The following is a 27,990-nucleotide window of genomic DNA, read 5'->3' as shown; positions in this document are numbered from 1 at the left end:
ATGCGCTTCGCTGCACTTCTTGGTGCCTGGGTACTGCCACTCCTTACGCTGGCCGTTGACCCCTCTGACTGGGAAGTTACCTATGTGCCGGGACTCAGCGAACCGGTGAACTTCAAACACTATTCCGGATTCCTCAACGCTGCCGATGGTCGACAGCTGCACTACTGGTACGGCACATTTATTTTCATGGCGGGACAGTAGACTCTTCTGTTCACTGTTCTTCGCACGCTTTACCGATGCTTTATTAAGGCTGAACGAGTGTCTGAGTAGCGGATACAGCTGTATATAGGAACGACCATTCCACAGTCTCTACTGAATCAAACGCATTTTACGATGAAGGTGGCTGATTCTCAAATGTGAAATAGGTCAAAGAAAGAAATATGCTCTCCAGAAGGGGTTATTTTTTTAGGCTATACAAAATTTTTAAACTAGCCTGTGGCAGACAGCATAATTCCAGTCTTTAAGTTGGATTACTCAAAGAGGAGGACAGTACTGGCACTTTTTTTTCTCAAGAGGGCGCTCTCTGGCATGCTCAAGTTGCCCGATGGCAAATATTACGTTAGTTGCTGTGCACGAAGAAGGATATGGGTATCGCATTGCCACTGACCCAGATTATTAAAGAAAACAAAGCAAGAGGAAGAAAATACGTAGACCTAGATAAAATTTAACCCAATAAAGGTGCCACTGTGATCGATAAATAAGTTTTGGCCAAGAAGAGGTTACGTTTTATTTATTATTAATTATGCCCTGAGAGACATGTCAATGTTTCTGGTAGTCGTGGAATCGTTCCTACACACTCTAGATCGTTCAAAGCAGAACAATGCGACCTTGCGACCCAATTAACCTTTCTTTTTTAACTCGCCATTGAGTATAGCCACGTTGCAGTGCGGGTAAAGCAGATATGCTAAATATGCCAGTTAAAAATTCAAAAAATTTTATTTGTTGTGCCCAAGAACAGTCCGTTGCCTAAGTATTGGTACGCAGTTAAAAAGTTAAAATAATAATACATAATTAAAGAGCAAAACAATTTCGTAAAAATCTTAAAGGAGAAAGTCTTTATTGGGCGAAATTGGGCCCAGCAAGACAAGAACAGCGATAGCGGCGAGAAGTCGTCGGTCGTAGAAATTTTATATACGAATCAAGTGCGCCAGTTTGTACGCGAATCATTGCACATTCCAACGTAATCGCTGGTGCACGCCTATATTACAGATTTTGGGCCACCATTTTAGTCGGACTTGCCATCAGATTAGATAAGACTATTTCGCTATAGAATCGGCAACAACGGGCCCTGCAGCGTAAAACTATTCCAATCTGTTCTTATTCCAATCTCCTCACGTGACGTTTACGTAACCAGTGACGCAAGCATCGGGTGGTAACCCACAGCGTTGTGTGAAAAGCCCAATCAAACACTTCTCGTTAATAGGATGTCACTTTCTTTTGCTTTTAAAGAGAATAGCATTGCTTACATTGAACAGTTTTTCTTATCTAACTGAGAAGAGCCGAGGAGCACGCTCAAGGGGAGAGAGTTTCGATGGGGCCAAGCCATCACAGTGAAAGTAGATAACCGGATGAAGAGGGTGGTGCCGACGTCTGCGATTCGTCCGATATCCCTTGCTTAGCTTGCGATGGCTGGCCGAATATTACGGCTGTGTGCAACGGAAGGTTAAAAATGCAGCTAAAAGGGATCCTCAGCAAAGTAAAATTGGAAGAGCAATCTGTATGCGCGCCGAAAGATCTCGATAACGTTATACTACCAAACAAAATCTTTTATCATACGCAAATAAATCCATGTACCCCGGCAGCGCTGAGTAGTCAGTGCCACAGCGGTCGGCGGGCAGCCATCTTCTATTCCTTTCGGAACGGGCCAGTCTCCGGCTATTCAGAAAAAATTTGCAGTTTTGTTCGGTATATTAATGCGTCTTTAACGCGTACACGTCTTTGATGCGGGGAGTTTTCGCGGTTTTGTGACGCCGCGTGACAGACAGGCAAAGTGGGCGCAGCCCGAAAAAGTTTGATGAATAGCAATTGGTCAAACAACTCCTCTTTCGCTAATGGTAAAAAAGGCGTCGAATCATAAAGTGTTTTTCTTTCGTTCTGTCTCGTGACACGAGACATGGTCTCGTGTTACTTCGCGTGGCAGACAGGTGCAGTGGGTGGAGGCTGGAAAATTTTTTGACCAATCGTGGAGGGATGATTGCAGAAGTCGGATAGAAAAGTTCGGAATAGCTTTACGTTATAGCGCCCAACATTCTCGAAATTTCGGATACATATAGGTGCATTTTCAGCCCACTGATGAGTTTGCAACAGTGCTTAGATGGTTAGGAACGGTCGCCGAAAAAAGATATTGTACGTGGGCTAGTATTGAGATAATATGCGCTGTGCTGTTCCGTCCTCTGATTTCGACATAACAGTTCAAATCTGTTACTCGATGGAAAAGTATAGCGACAAAATTTACCTATTAGATTAGTCAAGTTCATAGATTTATCTCACACGATGTTTTTTCCGATCCCCCTTCATTAGTCCGCATATGATAAGATGCTATAGTGCTAACGTGAACCTAACTTTGTCAGCTAAGGTTTCCTGGAACGTGACCTTTCGAACTTGGGTCTGGAACTTTCAGCAATCCTTTATAATACTTTAATAAATAGCTATCCGTTATAAGTATTTCCTCGTACCAGGACTAACATAATTTTGTTACTGAAGAGGAAAACCATTCGTGCCAGGTTTTCTTGACAGGGAGAGCCAGGGTACGTTGACATTGGCAATAAAAATGGTAAATGCAACAGGCGTCGCATGACTGCGCATTGCTCGCCCAGAACCACGGGCATCACGCATGCAGTGCCGGGCCCGATGCAGCTTGCCTGCGATCACCAGGGGCAGGCAGAAGCAAAGAAAGAGCTACGTCAGCAAGGGGCTCTTGTAGGGTTCCTGTGCAGCTGGCCACTGCAAAAAAAGTTCTCGGCATGAGGTGATGGCGCAAGTTGCGCCGACGCTCCCCAGCACCCGCGTACAACAGCAATGTGGCGGATTAAATACACAGACACGTTCGACAGGTAGAAAGACGAAACCGTTGCTAGCAGCACCGTAAGTGAACTGCGTGGCGCAGATGTGGTATGTACGTGACGTCACTCTAGGCGAGCGGAAGTGATGAAAAATAAAAGCACGGAAAGAAGTACTCGAAAAAGGTAAAATTTTGCTACTGTGGCGCGGTGTGTGTCGTCGGGACATCTGTATGGTCGTTAGAGGGAAATGCGGTCTGAATTTTGAATGGCTTTTTTTTTTTCGAGTGAAAACATGACGCAAGCGGAATTCTTCATATACACTAGCAGTGTAGAATGTGCAATGACCTGCGACGCGGGACCTACGTGCGCCGCTAGCCGAACACTCCTTTCAAAGTCTCTTTTCGTGCTTATTTTTCAGTATCTTAGTTTATGTGATTAAAGAAAAAGAAAAAGGTAATGCAAGGAACGAAAGCCTATCAACGACCCGTCTTCTTCGCTCTCCCCGGAGCCCTCCTGATCTCTCTTTCACCTAGCTCAAGTCGTCGTCCCGACAAGTGTTCAGTAAAACATAAGGGACAACATTACGAAGGTTCTGACTAAATTACTGGCCGTTGTCGGAAGTGACAACTGCCGAGTTATTAAGCTTGCTAAGGAACTTGCACGAAATGAGCGAGACTTACAAGTATAAAACGAAAGTCCGAGAAGGTTATCTACAGCCTATCAAAAATCATGCGGCCAGTGTAGATCATATACGCTCGACAAAAATAAGAAGCTTCCTCTTGAGTTCTCAAAAAAGATTCAGCACGCAAATAGCCAATGTCAGGACATTACCAAAGCACGGAATATTTAAAACATCTTTGAAGTCGCATTACTTAGCAAAGATTTAATACATTCATTACTTTTTATTATTTACTATCACAATACTATTTAGTATTACTTATTATTACTAGTTTTACTTAGTATTACCTAAGTGTTACTTCGTATGACTTGTACGACAAGGGGTTCAAGGAAGATTGTGACGAGCTGATCAACAGTGGGCCAACAAGTGATTACTGCGCTGATGAAGTCCCCATGCGGAAATGATGGTTCCAGCCTGAGGCATCTTTCGTTCAACCGCAGCTGATTAGTTCTTATTGCTCGGTATTACTTAATTTGTATTACTTAGTGCAGACTAATACGACTTATTACGCCGTTCAGCGGAGCTATCTTCATAACAACGTAAAACACTGCGAAGGTTTCTTGCTATCCTTCTCGTTTACTTGAAAAATGCCACAAGCAATTGAGTGCCGCGAGAAAGGCTCATGAAGGGGAAAGGTGGCATCCTTCCGAAAGTAGCACAAAGCTACAAATAACTGCGGCCTACGGTGAACATCATAGAAAACTTGAACTGTACACGTTCAAAGACCCTGACTTTTGTATTTTGCATTGCGAAGGTTTATGGAGAGTCAACAGTCACCTGCCGGCGACCCATTGCTGCTGTGGCTGACTGGGGGGCCCGGTTGCAGTGCGCTCTCGGCTGTGGCCACAGAGTCGGGCCCATTCCGCATAGGACCACTTGGCGTAAACGTGACCATGAACCCATACAGCTGGAATAAGGGGAGTACATTTCGCTTGAACAGTGATTTCATTACGTCGTGCCTGGTAACCATTTACCGTGTGATTATTTATAGATTTTAGAACCAGCGTCACCAATGCGCAGACAGTGTCAGCAGTGTTTAGTTGAGCAGTGTTTCTCAAATGTTTGACCATCACGGAGCTCTTGTCCTGCTGAAATCGAGGGTACCCATAAGGGCATCTTTTATGCACAGTGCAGAGGAGCCAACCGAACACCTTCTCTGGTTACCCACTCTGCCTTTTTATCTTTTCTCTCTCTCTCTCTCTCTCTCTCTCTCTCTTTCATCAAAAACGCGCACCGAGAAAGAAACGTCCAATATAGGACCACATCATCTAATACAGGTGGCGTTCTCGACTGCCAAAATCGAATTTAAATACTTAAATCAATACTTACAGGCCACGATAAAGGATAAAGAAGAAGCGTGTTTCTAAAGTGTCAAGAAGGGAGGACACCTAGGTCAGGTTCTATTTGTGACAGTCTGGGTCTGAAGCATGGTTGAAGGTGTTCTGGACTTCATGTTTTCAGTTTGATCTTCATTAACGTGGAGAAGGCAGCTTCACTCGAACAGATCTCCACAAGTGCCTCGAAGCACACATCTTTCAACTCTATAAAACTGCATAATTGATCTCACAGGCCACCCTGAGGTTGACGCTGTTGTTTGACGTCATCCAGCCATAAGTGGTCAGGTAGTATAGATGCCAAAGCTGGGCATTTTACTATGTATCTGCACTTTGTTGTTCTTGCTGTCGTAGTTGTCGTCATCCTCCTCCTCCTCGTAGGCATTAGTTCGATTACATTTCTATTTAAAAACGGGATGACCATTTGAGTGGATCACGTAGTGCAATATATCCCGGTGAAAAACTGCTTATGTAGCTTTACAAGGTCCATGACGCGACTACGCGGCATGACCGTACTATGCATGCGAGAAAGCAGCGGTGCACCAAGACTGTGCATGCTGTCGAAGCAGTGAAGAAAAAATGACGAACTATTAAGTGGTCACACTACGCATCCAATTGCTTTATATTCCTTAGTTCTGAATGGATTGCGGATTCTGAAGGACATTTTGAGAGAACTTGGTCCAATGCTTTCATTAATATCTTAAAGGGGCTCTGCAAAACCCCCCCGCCGCCTCCCCCCACCTTCGTGAGTTTCTCCTGCAAACCCTCTACTTTCCCCAGTTGCCAGCGCTCTCGTTCAGGCGCAGTGCAGCTCATGCGGTGCTCGCATTACTTGGCAAGGCATGAGATGCCGTGCTTCCCCCCTTTACTTATTCTCTTTCTCGTCGTTCAGTCTGCAGTGAGCGCGTTCCACTCAAGCCTCCGGACAAACCCGCCAATGGCGGGTTTCATATTTAATGACGGGGTAGCGCGCAACGTGACGCCATAAGAAGGACACAGTACCATGAACTAAAATTCACGAAATGGCGAACAGATGCGTGGCAGAGCTCCTTTAAAATCATCTTGCACCGTGAAGTATGCGGAGTGCGCGGCATTCAGTGTGCACGCGTTGTGGGGACTTGAGCTGAGCGGCCGGAAGTGCGTTTCGCAGGAAAGGGAGCGCAGATGCGCTCGTGAAAGTTTTGACATTCGTACAGAGCCTTGCTCGAACTGAAAGCACGATTCCGCGCGAGTACTGGACCGTTAAGCAAGCTCGATTCTCGTATCACGCACAAGCGCGCACGAAACGAACAACGCGCAGTTGGTTCGTTCATTTGGGAGCTGAGCGCTTCACTCTTAACGTGACGACACTCGGTATTACCATGTTTCGTTCCAGGTCGCAAACATCATATTCTTGGAATCACCGGCCGGCGTGGGTTTCTCCTACGATCCCACCGGAGACTACGCTAGTGACGATACCAAGGCAACCGAAGATAACTACGTGGCGCTGCTGGATTTTTTCGAAAAGTATCCTCAGTTTAAGAAGAATGATTTCTACGCGATAGGCGACAGCTATGGAGGCATTTTCGTCTCTCTTCTCATGCGGCGAATCCTGAGAAACCCACAAGGAGTGAATCTCAAGGTAAGCAAGTAATTTCCGTAGTCGGTATCTAAATGCTAAAACAATAAACGGCATACATGCTTAAAGAGTAGCTCTTTCGTTTTGTTGCGCAGAACAGTAATGTATATGGAACAGCTTCTTAGTGTCATTGTAATGGGCAGGCTGGAAGAGATTCGAAGAAAAAATTTCATATCCAGAAAGTAAAAAAAAAATTACATTTCATTTCATCATTTTAATGATGGATAATTAGCATAAGCATAATTGGTTGCTAAGAATGGGCGTTTGTAACGTAAACTTGTAGAGGAACACTCAAAGAGTACAATTCAATATTTCTCACGGGTAACCTAAGAAATCTAGAGGCACAAATAAAACTTGCCAAATATAGAGTCAAGGAAATTAAAATGGGTTTTGTAAAATTCTAATTCGTCGATTAATTAACATAGTCATAATGATTGAACAAAGGGGGTTTTACTGTACCGCGCAACACGCGCCTAGCAATAAACATGTTTTTTTTTTTTGTACACCAAGCAAACTATGAGTGATGGCGTCTGTGACTGAACTTCGGAAGTCAACGCAGAGAATAATGTAGCCATCGAACACGATGTTGTGTGCACCACAAACAGGTTTCTTGAGAATATGGAGGTGTCGACACTGAAAACCTGCTGCTGTCGCAGTAAATTAGTTTCATCGCAGGGGAAAGTGTGCCGTTTTGTTTTTAATACATTGTATGACAGAAAAGAGACTGGGGATAACCATGGAAAATGTTCTAGAATTACCAAACTCGCTTCAATCTTTAAAGCTGCACTCGGTGTCATCCTTGTTCTTCGCGCATAGTGTCATCAATAAGAAACGCTCCTGGCTGCCTCTCCTCCACGCTGTCTGCCAGCACCTTCTCAAGATGGTTTCTAGAAACTGAGGCTAGTCAGAGGCTCTCTTGATGGACGCGCTAAGTGACCAGGCGGCGGTGTATCATCAGCACTCAGCAAAAAAAGCCGTTTTTGTTTTTCTTCGCTTCACTCTTTATCGCCACCCTGAGCCGGTGCGCACTACTTTAGGAGAACTTTTTGTTGGGCTAGTTGGTGCATATTACTGAAGTACTATAGCGCCAAACAGACGACACAAGAAGAAGAGACACGGAATAAGCGCTCGTCCGCGTCTCTTCTTCTTGTGTCGTCTGTTTGGCGCTATAGTACTTCAGTAATACGCACTACTTTAGCACAGAGCGCCTCGTGGTCGCAAAAGTCAATCACTGAGTAGTTGGTTGTTCGAAATATTTCTTTAGAAAGCGCCCTCATCGGGCACGCGAGACGCGCATTTTTTGTTCACGTTTTGCCGGCATGACATTAAACTGCGACAAATGCAACAGGAAAAAAGCGTAGCAAGCTGGAAACTGTTGAATATGGTGTTTTCGAATGGGATACACAATTTAATATTCGAGCGCATGTAACTACATGGATATTTATTATTTATGTGATTAATTTTTATTAATCACTCAGGAAATAATCGCAGGAAACAACTATCCCGTTTGCACAAGGCGTCGGCAAAAAAAAAAAACTCCGTTGGTCCCGTCTTCGCATCTCGTAACCCCTTGTTTTAAATAGCTTAGCCCGCGTTAGCTGGGATAAGCTGTATAGCGTAAGTCGTGCAATTTTCCCAGAATATCTTCTTATTTAACTTTGTTATGGGCCTCTCTTGGGAAGACTGAGATGGTGATAGAATCGCCAGCAGTAACTTCGGCTGAAAGGACACGAAGCTTCATATACACGTCTTTAGGGTATCTTTCAGATGTGCAGCAGTACATGGCAGCATTGTAAGCTTTAACTACTTAGTGGCTGCGGTTCTCAATAATTAAGTGAGGCACCAGGTTTTTAACAAGAACGACGTCTAACTGCTTTTCCTCTCCCACTACACAAACAGAGTGCGCATTTTCACTTGCCATATGGGTGACAGCAGTCAAATTTCGCTTGCTTTATAGACTTTCCACAGCGTTCTGCAGACGTCACGCTACTTCTGCTGCGTGCTCAACAGCTTCAGAAATGTGCTAATGCATGCTAAAATCTATATATGGTACATTGTCGCGGTGATAGCCGTTTGGTGGCTGATTCTTTCCTGTTATAACTGCATTTGGAGCGATGTTGAAAATCTATTGCGCTCACAGGATAGTGCCTAAAGAGCGCGTCAGTAATCCACTTAAATAAAACATCTAAACTGTAGATCTGTCGCGTTAACAAGTTCTGAAGATTTAACGAATTTGTTCCCTAATTAATTTGCCATTTTTAGAACGTAAGTATTTTGTATTACTCAGCGTGAGCTTGAAATAGAAGGAAGAAGGCGGAAGGGAGAGGAGGAAATTATACACTATAGGGACGTCTTCAAATGCGTTCAACCGTCACTTGTGCAAGTAGCCTTCGATTAAATAAAAGGAAGAATATACTGCCGTGCATTATTTCTTGTATTCACAAATTCGCAATCTGCAAAATTAGATGCGACGCAATAAATTATTCCTCATCTTGCGCACTAATAAGATGTGCTGCCTTGTGATTTTCTGTCTTTTTTTTTTCTTTTTTCTTGCCAAGGGTTATGCCATTGGAAACGGAGCTGTGGATTTCAAGCTGCACTTCAAGGCCACCGTATTTTATGCTAATTACCACAGCCTTTTGGGACTCGAGTAAGTTTTGATACTAATCTGTTTTCTTCACGAACAATGGTACAAACATGGCACTGTTGGAGATTTGAGCGCTTATAGATTCGAGTTTGAGACCATAGTTTTTTTTTTTGTCTTTCGGTGTTTTCCGATATTTGACGCAGTCATGTGACCAGCATGCTGTCACATTTTTTTTGTTAACTACAGTGCACGATGATAGGTTGGCGGAGCTTTATTACGCATTGCCTTAATTACTGTCAACATGCAGTGTAAAATTTGAATGTTGAACAATCCCTGCTCATCCCATACAGTCATGTAATGACGACATTACCGCACTTCACGAAGCAACCCTTGAAGGTCCTACCAAGGCCGCATTTCTCGTTCGTAACTCCTAAGGTACACTTTTGATTTTAACCACGGGTAACAGCATCGGCATATTAGCATTTGCCTGAAACTTTCCGGAAAATAATGCTGTCAGAGGCATTGAGCAATCTTCCACTTAGTGGTAAACACTTCGTCGCTGCGCTCGTACCCGAAACAAACTGCCCGTGAACAAGTTATGAAGCTTTCCAGCCCACTTCTTTGACCCCAACGATGTGCTAATTGTTTGAGCGAATGCTGACCAGTCGACTTTCTCGGTGGTTTGAACGCAACGAAAAATCAATGGAGACACCATGAGAGTAATTACGACTCCCTTGCCTCACACCGACAAACGAAAAACTCAACGCCATACCGCAGTTTGCTAAAGCGAGAGCAAGCAAGAAAGTTTAAAAGGTATCTCATTCTGGGAGTCGCGGCCCTCCATCTTTTTTTCTACGAAGATTGTCCCTTAAGTGCGATCTTGGATGTTCTTCCTCCGTGGTATTGCACGACGACCATGACTAACAAGATAACCAAGCTTCTTCCATGTGCGAGACAACTGTAACTGGGAATCGGTGATCAACTGAGAAGACTATCACTAGAAGAAGCTGGGGGTTCTACAGGGAGCGGGGGGGGGGGGGGTGTTAAGACGCGGGAAAGACAAGTAGATTTCTTGTGCCGTAGACATCCTCGAATGTAAGTTACGCAGAACTATGCAACAGATTTTCCAGATCAATTGTTCCTTGTGCTGCGGGCTATACGCGATCTGATTGAAGCTGTCGACTAGTTACCCAACGTCAACGAGGCCGACATACTCTGTAGCGCCAGCGACGCGATCGCAATAGGAAAGATGACGAGGTCAAGCGAACCCACGAGCTGGGACCTAAGAAATAAGTAAATAAAAAAACATTAGTTGAGATTGAGTTCCGGTGCTGAAACAACGTCTCGTTCCCCCTCCCTCTCTCTCTCTGTCTCTCTCATGCGCTCTACAATTCGTATGGTGACTTACTCAGCACAGTTAAGCCCATTGAACAAGAGAACAAAATACTGCGCAGCTGTTGACAAATTCATGCGCCTAGAAAGTCTTCACTGGATGCAAGAGTTCAGTGGGTGCAAGAGTTTACTGGATGCAAAGTTCATTGGATGCAAGCACAGAGTCAGGGGCCATACAGTGACCTGACGGATCGAAATGCTAGCTTTTTCTCCTAGCTGGATTGCCTGTTCCCATTCCTTCTGACTTCCGCTCCGTCTTCATTTCCCGAAAATATATCCTCTGACGAGACACGCATGTTTTATTCTCCCGCCCATGTCTGCTGCTTTTCGCCAGTCCTTTCACAGATTAATGAAGTCTCTCTGGGCGATAGCGGCCTTTACACATACCGTCACTTGAACCTGGGATATCCCGCAGTAGCAAGGAAACTTTGGCTAGTTGGTAAATGCAAATACTTGACAAAAGAGGGCTAAAAAAGACCAGGACGAAAGGTAGGTACACAGATGAACTGTCGGGCGCCCGTTTATATTTATCTGACCCTGCTTATGTGTCGGGATTTTTTTTTTCGTCAAGCATGAACTGGGGTATAGTTCGAAGACCATGTCTAGTCTCCAAAGTGTTCTATTCCGGAGCCTGTAGTGGATGCGCATTTTGGGGTCCGTGAAAAGGCATTCTAAGCTTTCAGGTTCCGAATTGACCGATTTGATGACTATGGTCGAACGATGGCTTATGGACAACACATTTCAAAAGTCACGCCTACTGTAACTGCGCAAAGTGGGCCTCTGTGATTTTAATTTATTTTATTTTCACATTTCTCCGCGTGGCAACTTATATTTAAAAAAAAACGAGAAACACACGGACAAAGCATCGAAAAATTATTGTCGAAGTAAGCGAAGTTTCTCGTTGTTCGACTGTCATGAATATCGCGGCTGTCGATATTCTCTTCTTTTGGCTAACGCAGCTTTACGTGCTACGTCTCTGCACTGATCGACACGCTGTTCCATTTGGAGCTATCTGTACAGTGTTACGCAGCTCGCCAACTCACAGGACCGGTATAACACACGCCACTGAGGCACGACCGAGTACAACTGTGCAGTCGTCGCGGTTATAGGATGACGTTATCACTTAAGCAATTAATCAGTCGCCATCGCATCTTCTCCTCCTCGGCCCTCTCACAGCCTCATCCGTACCACATCCCCTCGTTCTCTTCACAGTCAAATCATTGCGTCATCAAAACACGTCACGCTCTCCAAAGAAAGCTTCCCTTTCCTTTAAGAGAAACACTGACCGATGAACTCAACTAATTGCACGTAGTAGCGTCGCTTAGACATTTGTTTAACCAGACTGCGTAGAAGTTACGCACGTAGGAGCTACGTTCTAATTATACATTCTAAGACAGCTTGCATATTCTGAAAGAGCAAGACATGCTGCATTATTGCCATTTTGCAAGGTGTTACGACTTTGAGGTGGTCCCGTAGCGCTCGTCACCCGTTTCGTGACAGAGCGTTGGTAGCGAAGACTCCGAGTCAGGCGTCGGTGAGAATAACAAAAGGGACTTTATACACTATATACAGGTCATTATACAGGACATGAAGGGATCGGCACTGGGGCCGAGAGCTCACAGCAAACGCGACTGTTCTCGCACGGCGACGTCCGGCGAAAACGCGTGACACATCTCACTCCAGTCGAGAGCGGCACTCTGCTCCCGGTGGGTCGGCGGATCCGGTTTTCCAGGCGGCGCGCTGCGGCTTATAAGCCCCCAGAAACCATTGTCACTCAAACGGCCCAATACAAAGTGAGCACTCGACGGTCGTCGGAGGGGGTCCAACCAGCGATCACGCTCGCCACCCCGTTCAAAACTGGCGGGCGCGGTGACCTCCAGGGAAGGGGATGTACGGCGCCGGGCTGTCTGGCACTTGGCGACACGTTTGAACATGTTGCCCGCCGATGCTTCTCCGGAGGACACCACTGCCTGACGGCTCAGCATCTTGACTTGTCAAGGGAGAATTAGGGCGCTGTGCCTTTCGGCGCAGCCCCGGGTTTGTCCAAAGGGCGCTCGCAGGAAAATTCTCCATCTTGCAGATTCGGAATCCGGGCTTGTGGTAATGGCACAACAGCATCCCCGCCCTCAGATAAGGCGCCGGGAAGACGAGCTGCCTCCACGTGGCTCGGATGCCAGGCGCGCACGTTCGTCAGGCTCGTCCAAGTTTACGTCCAGTGTCGGGACGCCAGGTCACTTCACGTGCCCAGGTCCCACTCGCCAGGACAGGAGCTCGGCTCACCGCGTTGTCGCCAAGGCACCTCAACCAGCTCCGCTCGGGTCGTTCCTAAGCCCTTGCTTCTCGCCACTGGTCCCGGTTGGTCGTTCTGCAGCTTGCAAAACCGACCGGCAAAAGGCAACACCCAACACGAACAAGTGCCCTCTGTCTCCCGTCAAACACCAGACAAGGCTATAATCCAAATCAACCTAACTGAATTGCTATCCCCCTTTTTGCTCCCGCTGCAACAAGAGGCAGGTGTACGATCTAGTATACAAGGCTCAAACAACCCTTTTTCAAATGAACAACACACCAAAAGATCAGGAACAATTAATAATCAGCAATAACAATGACAAATAGAATGGTCCCCTTGAAATCACTTGGACCGAAAACATACTACTGAGGAAGCCAATGAGGTCATTCATTTTTCCCCCGATCTCCCTGTGAACAGGACAGGTCGTCGCGAAGCAAGAGAAGGTAAGTAACGAGTAGGAACGAGTAGGCCACTGAAAGAAGCGAGGCCTAGAATGCGCGACTTAGAGCGTCAGCGTTCGCGTTCAACCTTCCCTTCTTATAACGGACAACGAGGCTGTGCTGCTGGAGGGTCATGCTCCATCTCAGCAAACGGCCGCTTTTAGAGGACATGCTACTTAACCAAGTTAGAGGGCAATGGTCTGTTTCCACAACAAACTTAGAACCGGAGACATAACAAGCCAGCTTCTGAACGGCCCACACAACGCAGGCGCACTCTTTCTCAGAGGTACTGTATGCCTCTTCTCTACAACTTAGTTTGCGACTTAAATACAAAATTGGTCGTTCATGACCACTAGCATCTTCTTGGCATAGTACCGCTCCCATGCCGCGATCACTCGCGTCGCATTGAATGATGAAACCTTTCGAAAAGTCTGGTGCCGTCAGAACCGGCTTATGGCTTAATGCTCGCTTCAGCATTTGGAACGCATTTTCTTTCTTTGAGTCCCACGTCACCTTAACGGGCTCCGACTTCCGAAGTGCGTCGGTTAGCGGGCTGGCAAGGTCAGAGTAGTCTCTCACATAGTGTTGGTAATATCCAGCTAAACCTAAAAAGGCCCGTATATCCGTCTTCGTGGTTGGCCGGGGATAGTTCAAAATAGCCGCTACCTTGATGTCGGACGGTCTACGCCGGCCGCGCCCCACCACATGGCCCAAATAAGTCACTTCACCGCAACCTAGGTGACATTTAGCTGGTTTCACAGTAAGACCTGTCTCTTTCAACCGGCTCAACACGACTCGCAAGTGCTCCAGATGCGATTCCCAAGTGTCCGAAAATATGGCAACATCATCGAGGTACGGCAATGCGAACTCGCCTAAACCATGAAGCACTCTGTCCATCAGGCTAGAGAAACAATACGGCGCGTTTTTGAGGCCGAAGCTCAACATGAGTGGCCGGAACGTTCCAAGCGGGGAAACGAAGGCGGCATAGCGGCTAGCTCGTTCCGTAAGGGGTACTTGCCAATAGCCTCGCACGAGATCCAGGGTAGATATATAATTTGCCTTCGACACTGTCTCTACCCTTTCTTCCAGGTTCGGTATCGGATATGTCTGATCTCGGGTTATCGCGTTCAGACGCCGATAATCGACACATGGCCTAGGATCTTTTCCTGGAGCCTGGACTAGTATCAAGGGCGACGTGTAGTCGCTCTCACTTGGTACTATAACCCCCAAGTCACGCATGCGCTGAATCTCCTCAGCCATGATTTTTTTCTGCACGGGCGAACAACGGTACGGTTTACTGCGGATCGGTTGATCAGAGGTTAACTCGATGTCATGCTCTAGGACCGTTGTTCTTCCGGGACGGTTCGAAAAAACCTCCCTAAACTCTGAAATGATTCCCTTTAAGTCCTCCTTTTGGGCGGCACTTAGACGCGCTTCCAACGTCAGCTGTTCCACCATTAGCTCTAAACCACATACCTTCATATCAGCCGTCGTCAGGATTTCGGCCCCTTCCTCATCGTCAGCATTTATCGTCATGCTTATAATCGCGCGACGCTGAATGTAGGGTTTCATCAAGTTACTGTGGTAAATTTTGTTGTGCCGTTTCCCTAATTTAACTTCGTAGTTGGTATCGGAAAGCTTAGTTACAACCTTTGCGGGCCCCTCCCAATGAACCTCGAGCTTGTTTTTTTTCGACGGTCGCAGCAACATCACTTGGCTACCTTCTTCGAAGGTGCGTTTTTTTGCTGACTTGTCGTAGTATTCCTTTGACAAGGTTTTCGCCGCCTTCATGTGGCTCTCTACAATATCTTTGGTTTTCCCGAGCCTCTGGAGGAGGTCAAGGACGTACGAGACTACATTTGGGTCGTCGTCACTGCCTTCCCAAGACTCTCGCAGCATGCGCAACGGAGTTCTTAGGCTCCGGCCATATACAAGCTCCGCGGGACTAAAGCCGGTGCTCTCATGGGGAGCCGATCTCAAGGCGAACATAGCGGCGGGAATGCAGGCCTCCCAGTTACAGTGACGCTCAAAGCACAGGGCTCTCAATATTCGCTTCAGCACCGAGTGCATACGCTCTACTGGGTTAGATTGCGGGTGATGGATGGAACTGTGCACTACCTTAATGCCGCATCTTTCCAAAAAAGTAGAAGTTAGGCAGCTGGTGAAGACGCTGCCATTGTCGCACTGAATCTCGGAAGGGAACCCGACGCGTGCAAATATTGAGAGCAGAGCGTCCACGACCTGGGAGGAATTTAGCTCCTTAAGAGGTACTGCCTCGGGGAACTTGGTCGCGACACACAGAGTGGTCAGAACATACCTACAACCGTTCGTTGATTCTGGCAGAGGGCCTACAATATCGATTACTAGTCGCCGAAAAGGTTCGGATATGACTGGCACCAACTTCATCGGTGCCTTCCACTTGTCAGTGGATTTGCCGATTCTCTGGCAGGTGTCGCAAGAGCGCACGAATTGTTCGACATCCTTCCAACAATACGGCCAATAAAACTCCTGAGCCATTCTAGCCTTGGTCTTTTTCAAGCCAAGATGCCCTGCCCACGCGTTTTCGTGCGCGAGTTCCAGTAACTGTCGGCGATATTTCCGAGGAATCAGAAGCTGTTCATATTTGCGACCCTGCTTATCCGTGTAGCGGCGGTACAATAAGCCAGATTCCTCGTAAAATGAAACCCTCTTTTTTTCCACTCCCAGTTTGACGCTCTTCATCAGATCGGCTATTGAACAGTCTTCCTTTTGCTCACGAATCAGAGTTTCTCTGTCAACTGCAGCTAGCTCCTGCCAGCTGGCGGAAACCGGAGCGAGTATGGAGCTTGCGTCGCCTAACTGCGGCGTCGTGTCCATATCGCGGCTAGCACTGCACGCGTCACTCCCACTCACTTCCAGGACCCGCTCGCCTAGGCCAGCCTCCGAGCTCTGCCTCTCCCGTGACTGCTCGCCACTCAAGTTACCTTGATCAGTCCGTGTGCCGCACCGCCTTTCGCTCACCGACTCAAAGTCAAGTTCCCTCGACAGCTGGCGCGCTTTGGATCGCGTGAGGGCCATGTACGCCACGTCGGCAAAGAATGATTTCCCCTGATCCTTCAGCAGCTGTTCCGAGCTATTTGAGAAGAGGTAGGGAAAGTGCTCCGGGAGGGCGGCTGACACAGCGGCTTCGGTGTTAAGTTTCCCAAACTCTCCTTCAATGATAACCGTTGCGATCGGTAAACAGACACTCTCCTCCTCGGCCACTTGCCGTATCCAAGCGCACTCTCCCGTAAGATCACTCGAGGAGACGAAAGACGGGTGAACAACGTCCATAGTTGCTGCAGAGTCCCGAAGTGCTCGGCACTTCTTGCCGTTTACCTTAATTTCCCGCATATATGGCTCCAAGAGTCGTATGTTTTTGTTAGTTTCCCGTATTGTTGCAAAAGCAATTTTCTCTGGGCAGCTCGCAGCGATGTGCCCTTGCTTTTTGCAATTGTAGCAAGTTAACGGCTTCCGTTTTTCAAAAGAACGCGTCGTATCGTTTCGCTGCTTGGGACCATCGTTAGTATTCTGAGACGTATTCTGTCCTTCCCTTACAGTTTCTTTGGTAAGGGACTCGTCTTTCCGAAACTCGCGACGCGTGATTTGCTTCCGTTCGTCGGGCTTCCCGGAAAACCCATCTCTCCTATCTGCTTTTTCTACGCGCACTGCCTTGCTGTGCAAGCTGCGGCGGGTGTAATACTCTTCCGCTAACTCTGCTGCCTTGTTTAGCTTAACCTCCTTTAGCCTATCTTGCAGCCAGAGCCTGACATCCTCATCAATGCAACGGTAGAACTGCTCCAACGCGATGCATTCGACGATTTTGTCGCGGTCGTCGTAAACCTCTTCGCCCTTCAGCCATTCCACCAGATCGGCTTTTAGACGAAACGCGAAGTCAACATTCGACTCCTTGCCCTTTTTTGCATACCGGAACCTCTGCCGGAAAGCTTCGGGCGACAATTTGTACTTCCGCAGTAGCGCTTCCTTCACATCACTGTAGCTCTCAAACGCCTCTTTCGATAAGCAAGTTATTACGTCTGATGCCTCCCCAGGAAGCAAGGCTAACAGATTCTGTGCCCAGAGGGATCGCTCAATGCTATTCCGTTCGCACACGTGCTCAAATTTCACGAGGTATTTGGCCATATCCTCTCCGACGACAAAGGGTGGAAGTTGATCGCGTATTCTCGGAACATTAGAAGTGAGACCAGGCGCGGGCGAGTTATTTCGGATCTCCAACTCTTTCATTTTAAGCTCGTGCTCGCGACGTTCTCTCTCTGCCTGCAACTCCCGACGTTCCTTTTCTGCCTGCAACTCCCGACGTTCCTTTTCTGCCTGCAACTCCCGACGTTCCTTTTCTGCCTGCCACTCCCGACGTTCCTTTTCTTTCCTTTCCTCCTCGCAACGTTCCTTCTCCTCCCTTTCCCGACGTTCATTGATACCCGCCAAGGCCTCTGCGGCTTCCTCAGCCGTTACGTCCCCAGTCCTCATGACCTCAAGGATCGCATTCTTTCTTTTGGTTGAGCCCAACTCAATGCCCAACTCCTCACAAATTTCGAGAAGTTCCTTCACCTTGTACTTCTCCATCGTTCACACTGTCCTCCTGCTGTTTACCCTTTTTGAATATACCTGCCGTACGCTACTATAATGCTACTAGTAAGACATATGCAAGTATTTCACACACTGCCCTGTTTACCCCCTCAGCATCCCCTGGTTTTCAAAACACTCTTACTAGGCTTGAAACACACAAGGTTATCACAATGCAATACCAAATCCTTCCCTAAGCTACTATAACCTGTGTCAGAGAAAGTCTGGTGTTTGAGGTAAACTTCAGGCACTCACCGCGCCGAGGTAGCTGATGCCGGTCAATCCCGTAGCTGCCATCCACTGTTACGACTTTGAGGTGGTCCCGTAGCGCTCGTCACCCGTTTCGTGACAGAGCGTTGGTAGCGAAGACTCCGAGTCAGGCGTCGGTGAGAATAACAAAAGGGACTTTATACACTATATACAGGTCATTATACAGGACATGAAGGGATCGGCACTGGGGCCGAGAGCTCACAGCAAACGCGACTGTTCTCGCACGGCGACGTCCGGCGAAAACGCGTGACACATCTCACTCCAGTCGAGAGCGGCACTCTGCTCCCGGTGGGTCGGCGGATCCGGTTTTCCAGGCGGCGCGCTGCGGCTTATAAGCCCCCAGAAACCATTGTCACTCAAACGGCCCAATACAAAGTGAGCACTCGACGGTCGTCGGAGGGGGTCCAACCAGCGATCACGCTCGCCACCCCGTTCAAAACTGGCGGGCGCGGTGACCTCCAGGGAAGGGGATGTACGGCGCCGGGCTGTCTGGCACTTGGCGACACGTTTGAACATGTTGCCCGCCGATGCTTCTCCGGAGGACACCACTGCCTGACGGCTCAGCATCTTGACTTGTCAAGGGAGAATTAGGGCGCTGTGCCTTTCGGCGCAGCCCCGGGTTTGTCCAAAGGGCGCTCGCAGGAAAATTCTCCATCTTGCAGATTCGGAATCCGGGCTTGTGGTAATGGCACAACAAAGGTCAGGACACGTAGGCAGATAACTATATTTCTTTAACAAAAAGAAAAATGCTACCATGCCTTTTTTTTTTTGTTACAACCTGAGAGAACATAATGCGATGGCCTCAACACCGGCAAACCAAAGGAAAATGTGCTGACTGCCTACCTCTCGCGTTACACAGAGGCCCTCTCACGTCGCCGTTTATTGCTCGCCTCTCTCACTGTCGCTACGTGAAGTGTGTGTTGAGGTTGAGAAGTATGGTGTCATTCTATGACAGTATCCATCGCATATACGGGGACCACGAGGCTTGGAATCGGGAAACAATCAGTTTATAATTATTGTTCAATCAATCAGTTTACTATTTATAACAAAATAGAACACACTGCATCACGTTTATACAAAACGCAAGTCGCCTACCCCTTATACCACAACACGTCTTACGATGTGGCAGTGCGGTGATTGGAGTGGTGTTCTCCAGCCCAGGCATTCTTTATTCGTCGTGAGGTAACGGCGAAAGAGGCATGCTTTTCTCCATGCTCACACCTTGTCAGCCTTATTTTAGCTGCTGCACCTTACGCATCCCACTAGCTACACGGAATGTTTCGTGCAGCTGCCATAACCCGACTTCTGAAGAAACCTCATTACGTATATCTCAGTGCGGCTTACTGCGCAACTATAGAATAAAAGCCCCGCAGGACAAGGAACTGCAGTGTTGAGATTTTCTATTAATTCCAAACCCAAGCAGCCTGAAACTTTTAAGTAAAAAAAAAGAGTGATAACGTGCTTTTCATTATAAGAGTAAATGAACGTTGTAATACGTTAGTACTACTCAGCTTTATAGTGAGTAGGCTGTGTTAGCCAAAAGGTCGACATCTTCAAGAAGTAAACCGTAAACATAGCAATCCGCTAGAAATGTTCGGTTGCTACGACAGTCTACGCCTTACTTTCGTTTCAAAGTGTTGTGGTCTGCTCGTTAGAAAGTATTCGCTGCTAGAAGCTCACGTCGTACATCACTGCATCACTGTTTACTAATTATGAGATTTCTCTTATCCAGGCCTTTGCAACTACAGCACTGAGAAAATAATCGATGTGCTCCTATTACACAAAGCGAAACTTTTTTTGCAGCCTCTGGGACGACATTACTTCGAACTGCTGTAACAACAGCATCTCCGAAGAAACGTGCAACATCTCAATGGATCCCACGAAGCCTGCCTGCGCCGTTCCGGTATTTAGCCACTCCTTTCTTCTTGCAGGTCGCTGTAGAAAAGTCAAAATTCAACGTCAGCAGAAGTATATTATTTCCAAAAGCTTGTAGGGTTTCGTGGTACACTTCGTCAAAATTAAGAGGTGGTAACGCTGACCACCGAATTTGCACTAATTTGGTTGCATTTATTTACGACGTAACTGCCCAGCTCACTTTTCTCCGCCAGTGGTATGCTAGTTGCATTGAACAGAGAATAAATCGGTGGTTGACACAGTAGTTAACCCCACTGTACTTACCAAGCGATTTCGCATACGCGGGCTATCTAAAGAAGTCTTGTTAATATATTTGCAGAAGTTTCATGCAAGAATGCTGCCCAACGTAGCCTCGTGTAGCAACGCATACGTTGTGGGTAAAATGGCAGGAGTGTTTGCGATGGGTGGTAAGAGTAGTCGTGTCAGACTAGTTGAGGCATTGTCACGAGTAGTAAACATGTAGGTGTCTTCCGCTAGCTTCAAATAAATTGAGAAATACTTAATTACTTCTGGCAACATATTATTAGCTTACGTTTCGCATAGTGACTGTGTAGCCAGATGTCGTGAAAGGACTGCTTTTGTGCTTGTTTTGTCTGCGGCCTGGCATTTTAAGTCTGTCGCCTGTTTCCTTCGTGCCATTTACTTATTGATTAGAACAATGAACCAACTAACCCAAAACAGGATATTCCTAACTGAGGCTATACTTATGCCGTCTGCAGGTTTTGAAAGCCTTCAACATTGTTTTCAAAAGTGGCTTGAATTTTCAAAACATCTACGATCCATGCGACCTCTCAGAAGTAGGCTCGAAATTTTGGACACGCCTCCCAGAGGTCACGCGTCAGTATACGACGAACCATATACTGGGCAAGACGATCGCTCAACAAACCACGGTAAAGTATGCCTGCTTCTCGACACTAGAAGTTTTAAATATGTAGAGGGCAGACCGGAATAAAACTAGGGCAGTTTACAATAGAGGCCGACAGCGTCTATCGAGTGTAAATGAAGGCGCAAACAGCGCAAACTTGCGGAAACTGGCGAAGTTAGTTTGCGGTCTTAGTAGCTCAATATTATGTGACAATATGGGGGAGATGCTGGTTTGCCACTGAAAGAGAAGCGTCATGATGGCATGCTAGCAATTCAAACTGCTGTCACCTGAAGAGAATAGCGGATGAAGCTTTCTCTACGTGCTTGCGTGACATCCAGAAACGGTGGCAGGTGTGTACGAAGCCAAAGGGACTACTTCAAGAAGACCTAGAAACATTAGCTTGTATACGTGTTTGAATAAATAATTTTTATGAGCTCGGTTCTGGAACATTTTTGACAAAACTTGCATTAGTTCGCGTGCCGAGAAGTCGGAGCGAATATGCACAGGTTGGGAATTTAACATGCCAGTTCTTCAGCCTAAAACCATTAAGAGATGGGGCCCACGCCAGTTTCACGAATGGTATGATTAAAAATCTGTAATGTCTAAGCGGTGGTTCGCCACATGCTTCGCTATTAGTCCTCCTATAACACTACTGCAACACGGATTCACAATTTAGTAACAGACGCAAGATGTACTTCGCTCTTTGCTCCTGTGCATGCTTACACAGAACCAAGTTTTTCCGCTTTTTATTGCAATTTACTGCCGTCTTGGACGTGCGGAAAAACAATATAGCTGTCTCGCCCTCGTCGCATAGGAGCTATCCTGACTTTGGTCACCTCTTTATCTGGATATATATCTCAACTGGACAGCAAACATTTTGTCAGCCGCGGGATGACTATACTGTGTTGTGCGACCATTTATAAGTTTTCGCACCGGCGTGATAGTTTCATTGGTCTCCAACGTGCTTTGAAATCGGTGTTCTGTGCACGATACATTGACTTAATTAGGAAGACAAAGACTACACGGAAGCGTGCGATCAAACTGGCGCCTCCGGATGCATACTAATACTTTTCATTTCTGGTTGCACTTTTTCAGAACCTTGAAGTCAACGATGAAAACTGCTCCAGCAACGAAGACATGCAACTCTATTATAACCGACGGGATGTAATCGAAGCTCTACACGTCAATCAATCGCCGTTGGAATGGGTTCCATGCGCGTACGTCCCATTGATATAACAATTCTGCGTAATGCCTTAGTATTGAAGGATGAAGACATGCAAATCGCGTCACAGAATGGGTTTTCAGAAAGTTTAGCCTCTGCTTTACAAAGGTTGCCCTTTGCGATCTTTCGTGAATGCTCACGACTCGTAGTGGTCCCTGTTACTCGGATGCTAAGACGTGCGGTGTCGTCGTTGGCAGCAGAGCGAAGCTTGAGGCGCTCCGCATTCTGCGTACTGTACTCCGCGCGAGATGTCTGCGATACATGACGCGTTCAGTGGCGCCACCACGCTGTACCTGGCGGGCCAACATCTAGCCCCGCGGTGTTACTCTGATACTCATCACTCATTGCCCAGCGAGGACATTGACTCTGGTGGCGTTTATACATTGAGGTAGCATACGAATGATTTTCGGCCAATTTCCTGCTCCTCAGTTCGCGTATACTGTGAGAGGCCTCAAGTTAAACAGATGTCACACGTCCGCCGCCATATATCGTGAGTGGTGTTGGCTTCCAGGGCAAAGTTTAGGGCATGCACGCAAATACCAAAAAAAGTGAACGTAGGGGCAGCCGCCGCTGTAGCTATATTGGTAGAGCATCAGAAGGTTCTGGTTTCGGCTCTCACTTGTGGAAATTTAATAAAAATAAGAAACTTATCTTAAATTGGACCCTCACTCATAATTCTACATTTCCTATATACTTTCCTTGGCTTCATTGTCTGTCGGTTTTATATGGTTGTATGACCTCCATTCGACCGATTAGTGTACCTTGTGAAAGCTCAACTGTGTAAACGCTTCCCAGACCTCCTTCATTTTCGCGTAATAGCTACACTAAGTTACGTAAGTACATAAGTAAATAAATTACATGTACATAACTTACATAAGTACATAAGTTAGCGTTGTTTGTAATGTTTCCATTTGTCAAAGTATGTTCGAATGCTATAGGCAGCACTTCTTACGACCCTTAACTTAAGTCCTGTTTCGTGCTTCTCGTATTTGAGTTCAGATTTCGAAATGGGACCATGCCTTAAAAAGGCAATGCAATAATGACGTATTCAATTGTGTAGGTTCTTGAGTTATTCTGGTTGTTTGAAAGGCTGGAAATGGCGTTCTGAGCATTCGCGCTCATATCACAGAGTCGCCGATCTCTAATGTAACTGTCACATGGCAGTTGAAGCTCCCTTGAATTAAGGTAATCGTCACCTGAAAGCCAATGCATGTGGCCTCACAGAAGCTTAATTTGGACTCATCAAGTCTAAAAATTATGTTAGCGAAGCGAGTTCAGCGATCTCTTAGTAAAGTCAAAGAGCATATTGCCACAGAAAAGATTGAGCCTTGAGTAATTGGCTAAAATTTGACGAAGAAGGCCATTATTTTTTCTCAATGGAATGATGGTTCTCCTGTGCACAACTACCTCTGAAGAATACTTTCACGCTATCCGCCCCGCGTTGCAGGAAGGAATTCAATTACACCAATCAGCACTCGACCATGCGGGAAGTGATTCAAGAACTGATCAACTCTGGCACCCTGAAGACCCTTATCTACAATGGCGACATCGATTTAGTCTGTACATCTCTTGGCGGCGAGTGGTTTGTTCGCAGCCTGGGCGTCCAGGTGAGTTCGCACGAAAGAGGAAAAAAAGTCGTCGATGATTATTGTTTCGTTCACCAGCTGTACAACTTTCCCAAATGTCGATTCTTCTGCGTACATATTGGTAGCATCACCTTAGCAAAAATGGCCACACAATCTGCACACGGGCACAACACAATATCTTTCACACACGGTGCAAACATATACTTTTAAAGATAGTCTATAGAGCGACGTTTGAATGCGGGATATACCCCGTTCTAAATTCATTTCACCTTCCTCGTGAATCCATCGCTCAGGGCACGACGTGTCCTGTTGGGCACGCTGACTGACTTTGCGTTATTGAACAATGAAAGCACAAAGCGATAGTGTTAATGTGTTTGCTTAAATGTCCTGACTGCTTCGCGCAGTGCCATTCTTACTTTGCTGCTCCACTGCGGTATACGGGATCCACTCAATAAAGTGGCACCTAACTCGCAGGTAAAACACACTGCAGACACTCTTTCGTTCCCAACTCAACGTCTGCGATCATCAGTTATGAGCTCCCAAATCCTCGGTACATATAGCCTCCCATACGTTATTCAAAAGAGGGTCTTCCACCCACCCCCACCTCTTGGTAATGCTGTAAGAACTTGGTAGAACTCCGGTAGCATCTGAATGACCCGTGAGAACTTTTGGCACGACGCTAAGAAGGCCCTCCGCAAGCTGAAGAGGCATGCAGCTTGCGTGCAGCAGAAGAGCTTCCGCCTTTGCTTCCTGAACATGTGAGTCGCGTAAACTGCTCGTGTAGTCCAATACGAAGGCCAGTGAAACGGAGCAAAGGGGCGCCGCAGTGCTGGTGCACCAACGTTGAAGGAACCCACGTCCCGATCAACACTTTGCCATGGTGCACGAGATTCCGGGGCTCGTTTGCTAGCTCGCAACGCAAGTATTATCTGTTTGAGGCCGTGGCGTAGTATAGCTGTAATACTGGGATAGCGACCAGAAGATCTTTAGTACGCTCTCAGGCACAATTGTCCGGATATATTTTTGCTTTCACTTGCCTGCATAAAAGCCTGATAAACGAACGAACACGATCGGCCAGTTTCCTAGCTCGTAACTGCTGTTCACAGTAAATGTAGCGCTTACAACATATGGCCACGGTATATCACTATCGACTGAGGAGTGTCGACAGCTGACAACACTACTCAACACTGAACGAAAAGAAACTTGCCACGAGTCATGTCCTGGCATTCAACTTAACTGCCAATCATGGTCAAAATTACTGCAGCCAACTGATCTATGCGAATGCGCGAAAGATTTTTGAAGTTCTTCGCATTCAACGTGATGCGCGTGCTCTTAGTGCACTTATTTAAGTATAAAGTTACCCTGAAGATACTGCAAATAAATAAATAAATTTTGTATATTTATTTTAGTTAGTTAATGACAGTAACGTCAGTGCCCAAAGGGTGTTTTAAAAAGGATGGGTACAATAGAGCGCCAGAAAATAGAAATAGAAGCACGAATAAACAAATTAACAGTACTAGAGCACAGAATTCAAAATTTCGGCGACGCTTGCTTTAAAAGATAATTTATCATCAATGCTGACTATAGCGAGGAAAAGATGGTTCTATTGTGAGCCAGTCTTACCTAAACAGAAATACAGACACATATGCATGCGCTAAACTGAAACGCAGACTTTGCATAGGCGATAAGGTAGGTGGACATACATGTAAGGTGGTTCTGAAGGAAGCTCTCGTTGAAGGGACTGACTTTCTTTAAAGATTTTGCGGAGCGTACAAAGCTTAAGAAATTTGTCTTCTGAGCAGCGGATGAAAACTGTGTTACTTTTACCACAGCCTACTTCAGACTACAAGATGTGGCATGCTGGTCCCGTAATCGCTGGGTTCGTCCAGACCTTCAACAAGAATGTCACTTTCGTCACTGTGAAGGTAACTCTTTGCTTTAACACGATCATGTAGTTAACAAATCACTAAATCCTCGGCATAGAAATTTAGTATTTACAACGACTTAACGTTGTGCAGAAGCCGGCGACAAATTTGTTACCAACATTCGTACAATATCACGCAAAAAAAAGCCTTTAAATCAATTAAATTGTGGTATTACGCGTTCGTTAAAAACACACGCGAAAAACTTTCGGAAATTGCACAATGCATGCGTTTTTCACGTTGGCGACATTTAACCACACGGACATGCCTTTTCAAAAGCAAGAATTTGGCTGTTGATTACCCAATTGAAAAAGAAATACAGAAAAGAAGTACCCTGTTACTACGTAAGTTCAACTGCCTTTATTTGATAGCATAAGCACCGTGATGTAAGAGCTACTTTTATTCATTTTACTAGTTAAGGTTAACGTATTCTAGCGTCGTTATATATCAAGGTTAACGTATTCTAGCGTCCTTATATATCAACCATTTGCGATGCCTTAAGATTGAATATTGTTGAGGCCACGTGCCCATCATTTGTACGCAATATTCTGCAGTGCGCATATTTGGTGGCGATTCAGGTGTGTCAATAACACCGAGGACGTTTCACTTGTAAAATTTGTTCCAGCTACATGCAGATAACCTACTGGACCTTGATACTCACATATGACTTCTTACGTTGCTTAGAGAGTGAGTCTGAACTAGCAACGAATAATTCGCAATGTCCCTAAGGACTCTGCAAAAAAATTAGTTCTTCTAAAATAGAAAGATAGTAAATAGGCCAATTTGGGGACGACAACCCCCGCCCGACACATTTCTGAATGCATTGTGTCCGTGTTGTAGTGTCTGCGTCAGATAGACTCGCTGCTGCGTAAATATCAGGCTACGCGAACATGCCAATTTCTTCAAGGTGTCGTCGCATCTTGCCAGTGATTATCGTCATTGCGGCTGCGCCCCTTCTTTTGAGGATACTTCAATCACCATGAAACACCACGATCAGCGCGCTTGTCAAATTGCTGAGGCATAGTCAAAACAGGAACATGCGTATAGGTCAGCCGACAGTTTTCCTATCACACGAAGGGGTCGCATTCATTGATTTCTTCTGAATACGTGATTTTTTTACACGTCACTTACATGACTTTCATAATCACAGTCTATACAATCTTTTTCTTCCAAATAAAAGCTTTCATTTGTTAGACTAGCGCTTGCTCTGTATTCTTTCTCGGGTTTCGTCTTTTTTTTTATGAGCGCTGCTCAAGAATGGATAGGTTCCTACTCGCGCGCTTTGCAATCCTTCTGAAGAATAAAGGTTCGTTAAATGACAGCTCCAGTCCGAGTCATCGTTGTTTGTGGAGGTGGCGCATCCCGGCTGGAAAGAGGAGCAGGTTGCCGATGTCCCCAATTCCCGGTCATGAGAAAGGACACTTCGTTCCGCTGTGCGGGGGTGAAACCCATAACCTTTCGATTCGGAGTCAATTGATCAGCGGAATGAAGTGAAATCACACACAACGTTTATTTAGAGCACGCAGTTGAGTGTTTTACGTTCACAGCTAATTGATTTCAGCACTTTCCTTCTGGTACACAAGAAACTCTCAACACTTTTCAGCATGCGTATCACTTCAGACATTTGAGCGGTAAGACATGCCATGTGTGTTCATCTTTTATATGCTTTTGAACCCTGCTATTCTTTGTAATCTTTCTTGTGATGTCAAACATAAGTTTATAATAGAGGCTAATCAATGCCGTACGACGATGTTGCGATGACAGATTAGGTTAAAAATAAGAAATCAAAAAGGTGTTCCAACCATAGGTGCGAAGTTCATATACATCTATGTGCTAAGCACTTTTCCACGCTGGATAAAGCGCTGTACCAGATGCCCATGGAGAGATTATAGAGCCCGAGTTTCCCTTTGAGTTCTTATTAGTGGTGTGAACGGGATACTTACGCTCGCAATACTTCTGTTCCCGCTCTCAAGTAGACTACAAGTCATTGAGCCAACAGCAGTTGTAAACACATACTTCGGTTGAAAATAAATTTCATGCACAATGTGTGTACTTGCATAGCATTTAATTGAAACGATTCAATAACGCTTTGCTTGGCAGATTCTGACAAGTGCGTTACATCTGGCGTATTTTGTCGTTTTTAATGTGACTGATAGACTCCTTCTTTCTCATTCTAGGGCGCTGGTCACTTGGTTCCAAAAGACAAGACTAAAGAATCTCTGCACATGATTTCCGCCTTTCTTTCAGATGACCCACTTGCGTGAGTA

The 27,990-nt window shown here is 46.2% G+C and overlaps 1 protein-coding gene across 1 annotated transcript; it reads left to right on the top strand.

The window, feature by feature from the left end:
- LOC142565754 (lysosomal protective protein-like) lies at positions 1-27,987 on the top strand. Its single transcript, XM_075676315.1, has 10 exons — positions 1-167; positions 4,436-4,562; positions 6,391-6,636; positions 9,192-9,283; positions 20,018-20,117; positions 20,848-21,018; positions 22,089-22,210; positions 23,663-23,822; positions 25,634-25,726; positions 27,901-27,987. Exons 1-10 carry the CDS (start codon positions 1-3, stop codon positions 27,985-27,987), a joined length of 1,365 nt encoding a protein of 454 aa, XP_075532430.1.
- Positions 27,988-27,990: the final 3 nt, after the last annotated feature.

Source organism: Dermacentor variabilis, chromosome 1 (genome assembly GCF_050947875.1).
Source record: "Dermacentor variabilis isolate Ectoservices chromosome 1, ASM5094787v1, whole genome shotgun sequence".
Lineage (NCBI taxonomy): Eukaryota > Metazoa > Arthropoda > Arachnida > Ixodida > Ixodidae > Dermacentor > Dermacentor variabilis.
Note: the sequence above shows the minus strand (reverse complement) of the source record. Positions and strands in the feature narration are given on the sequence as shown.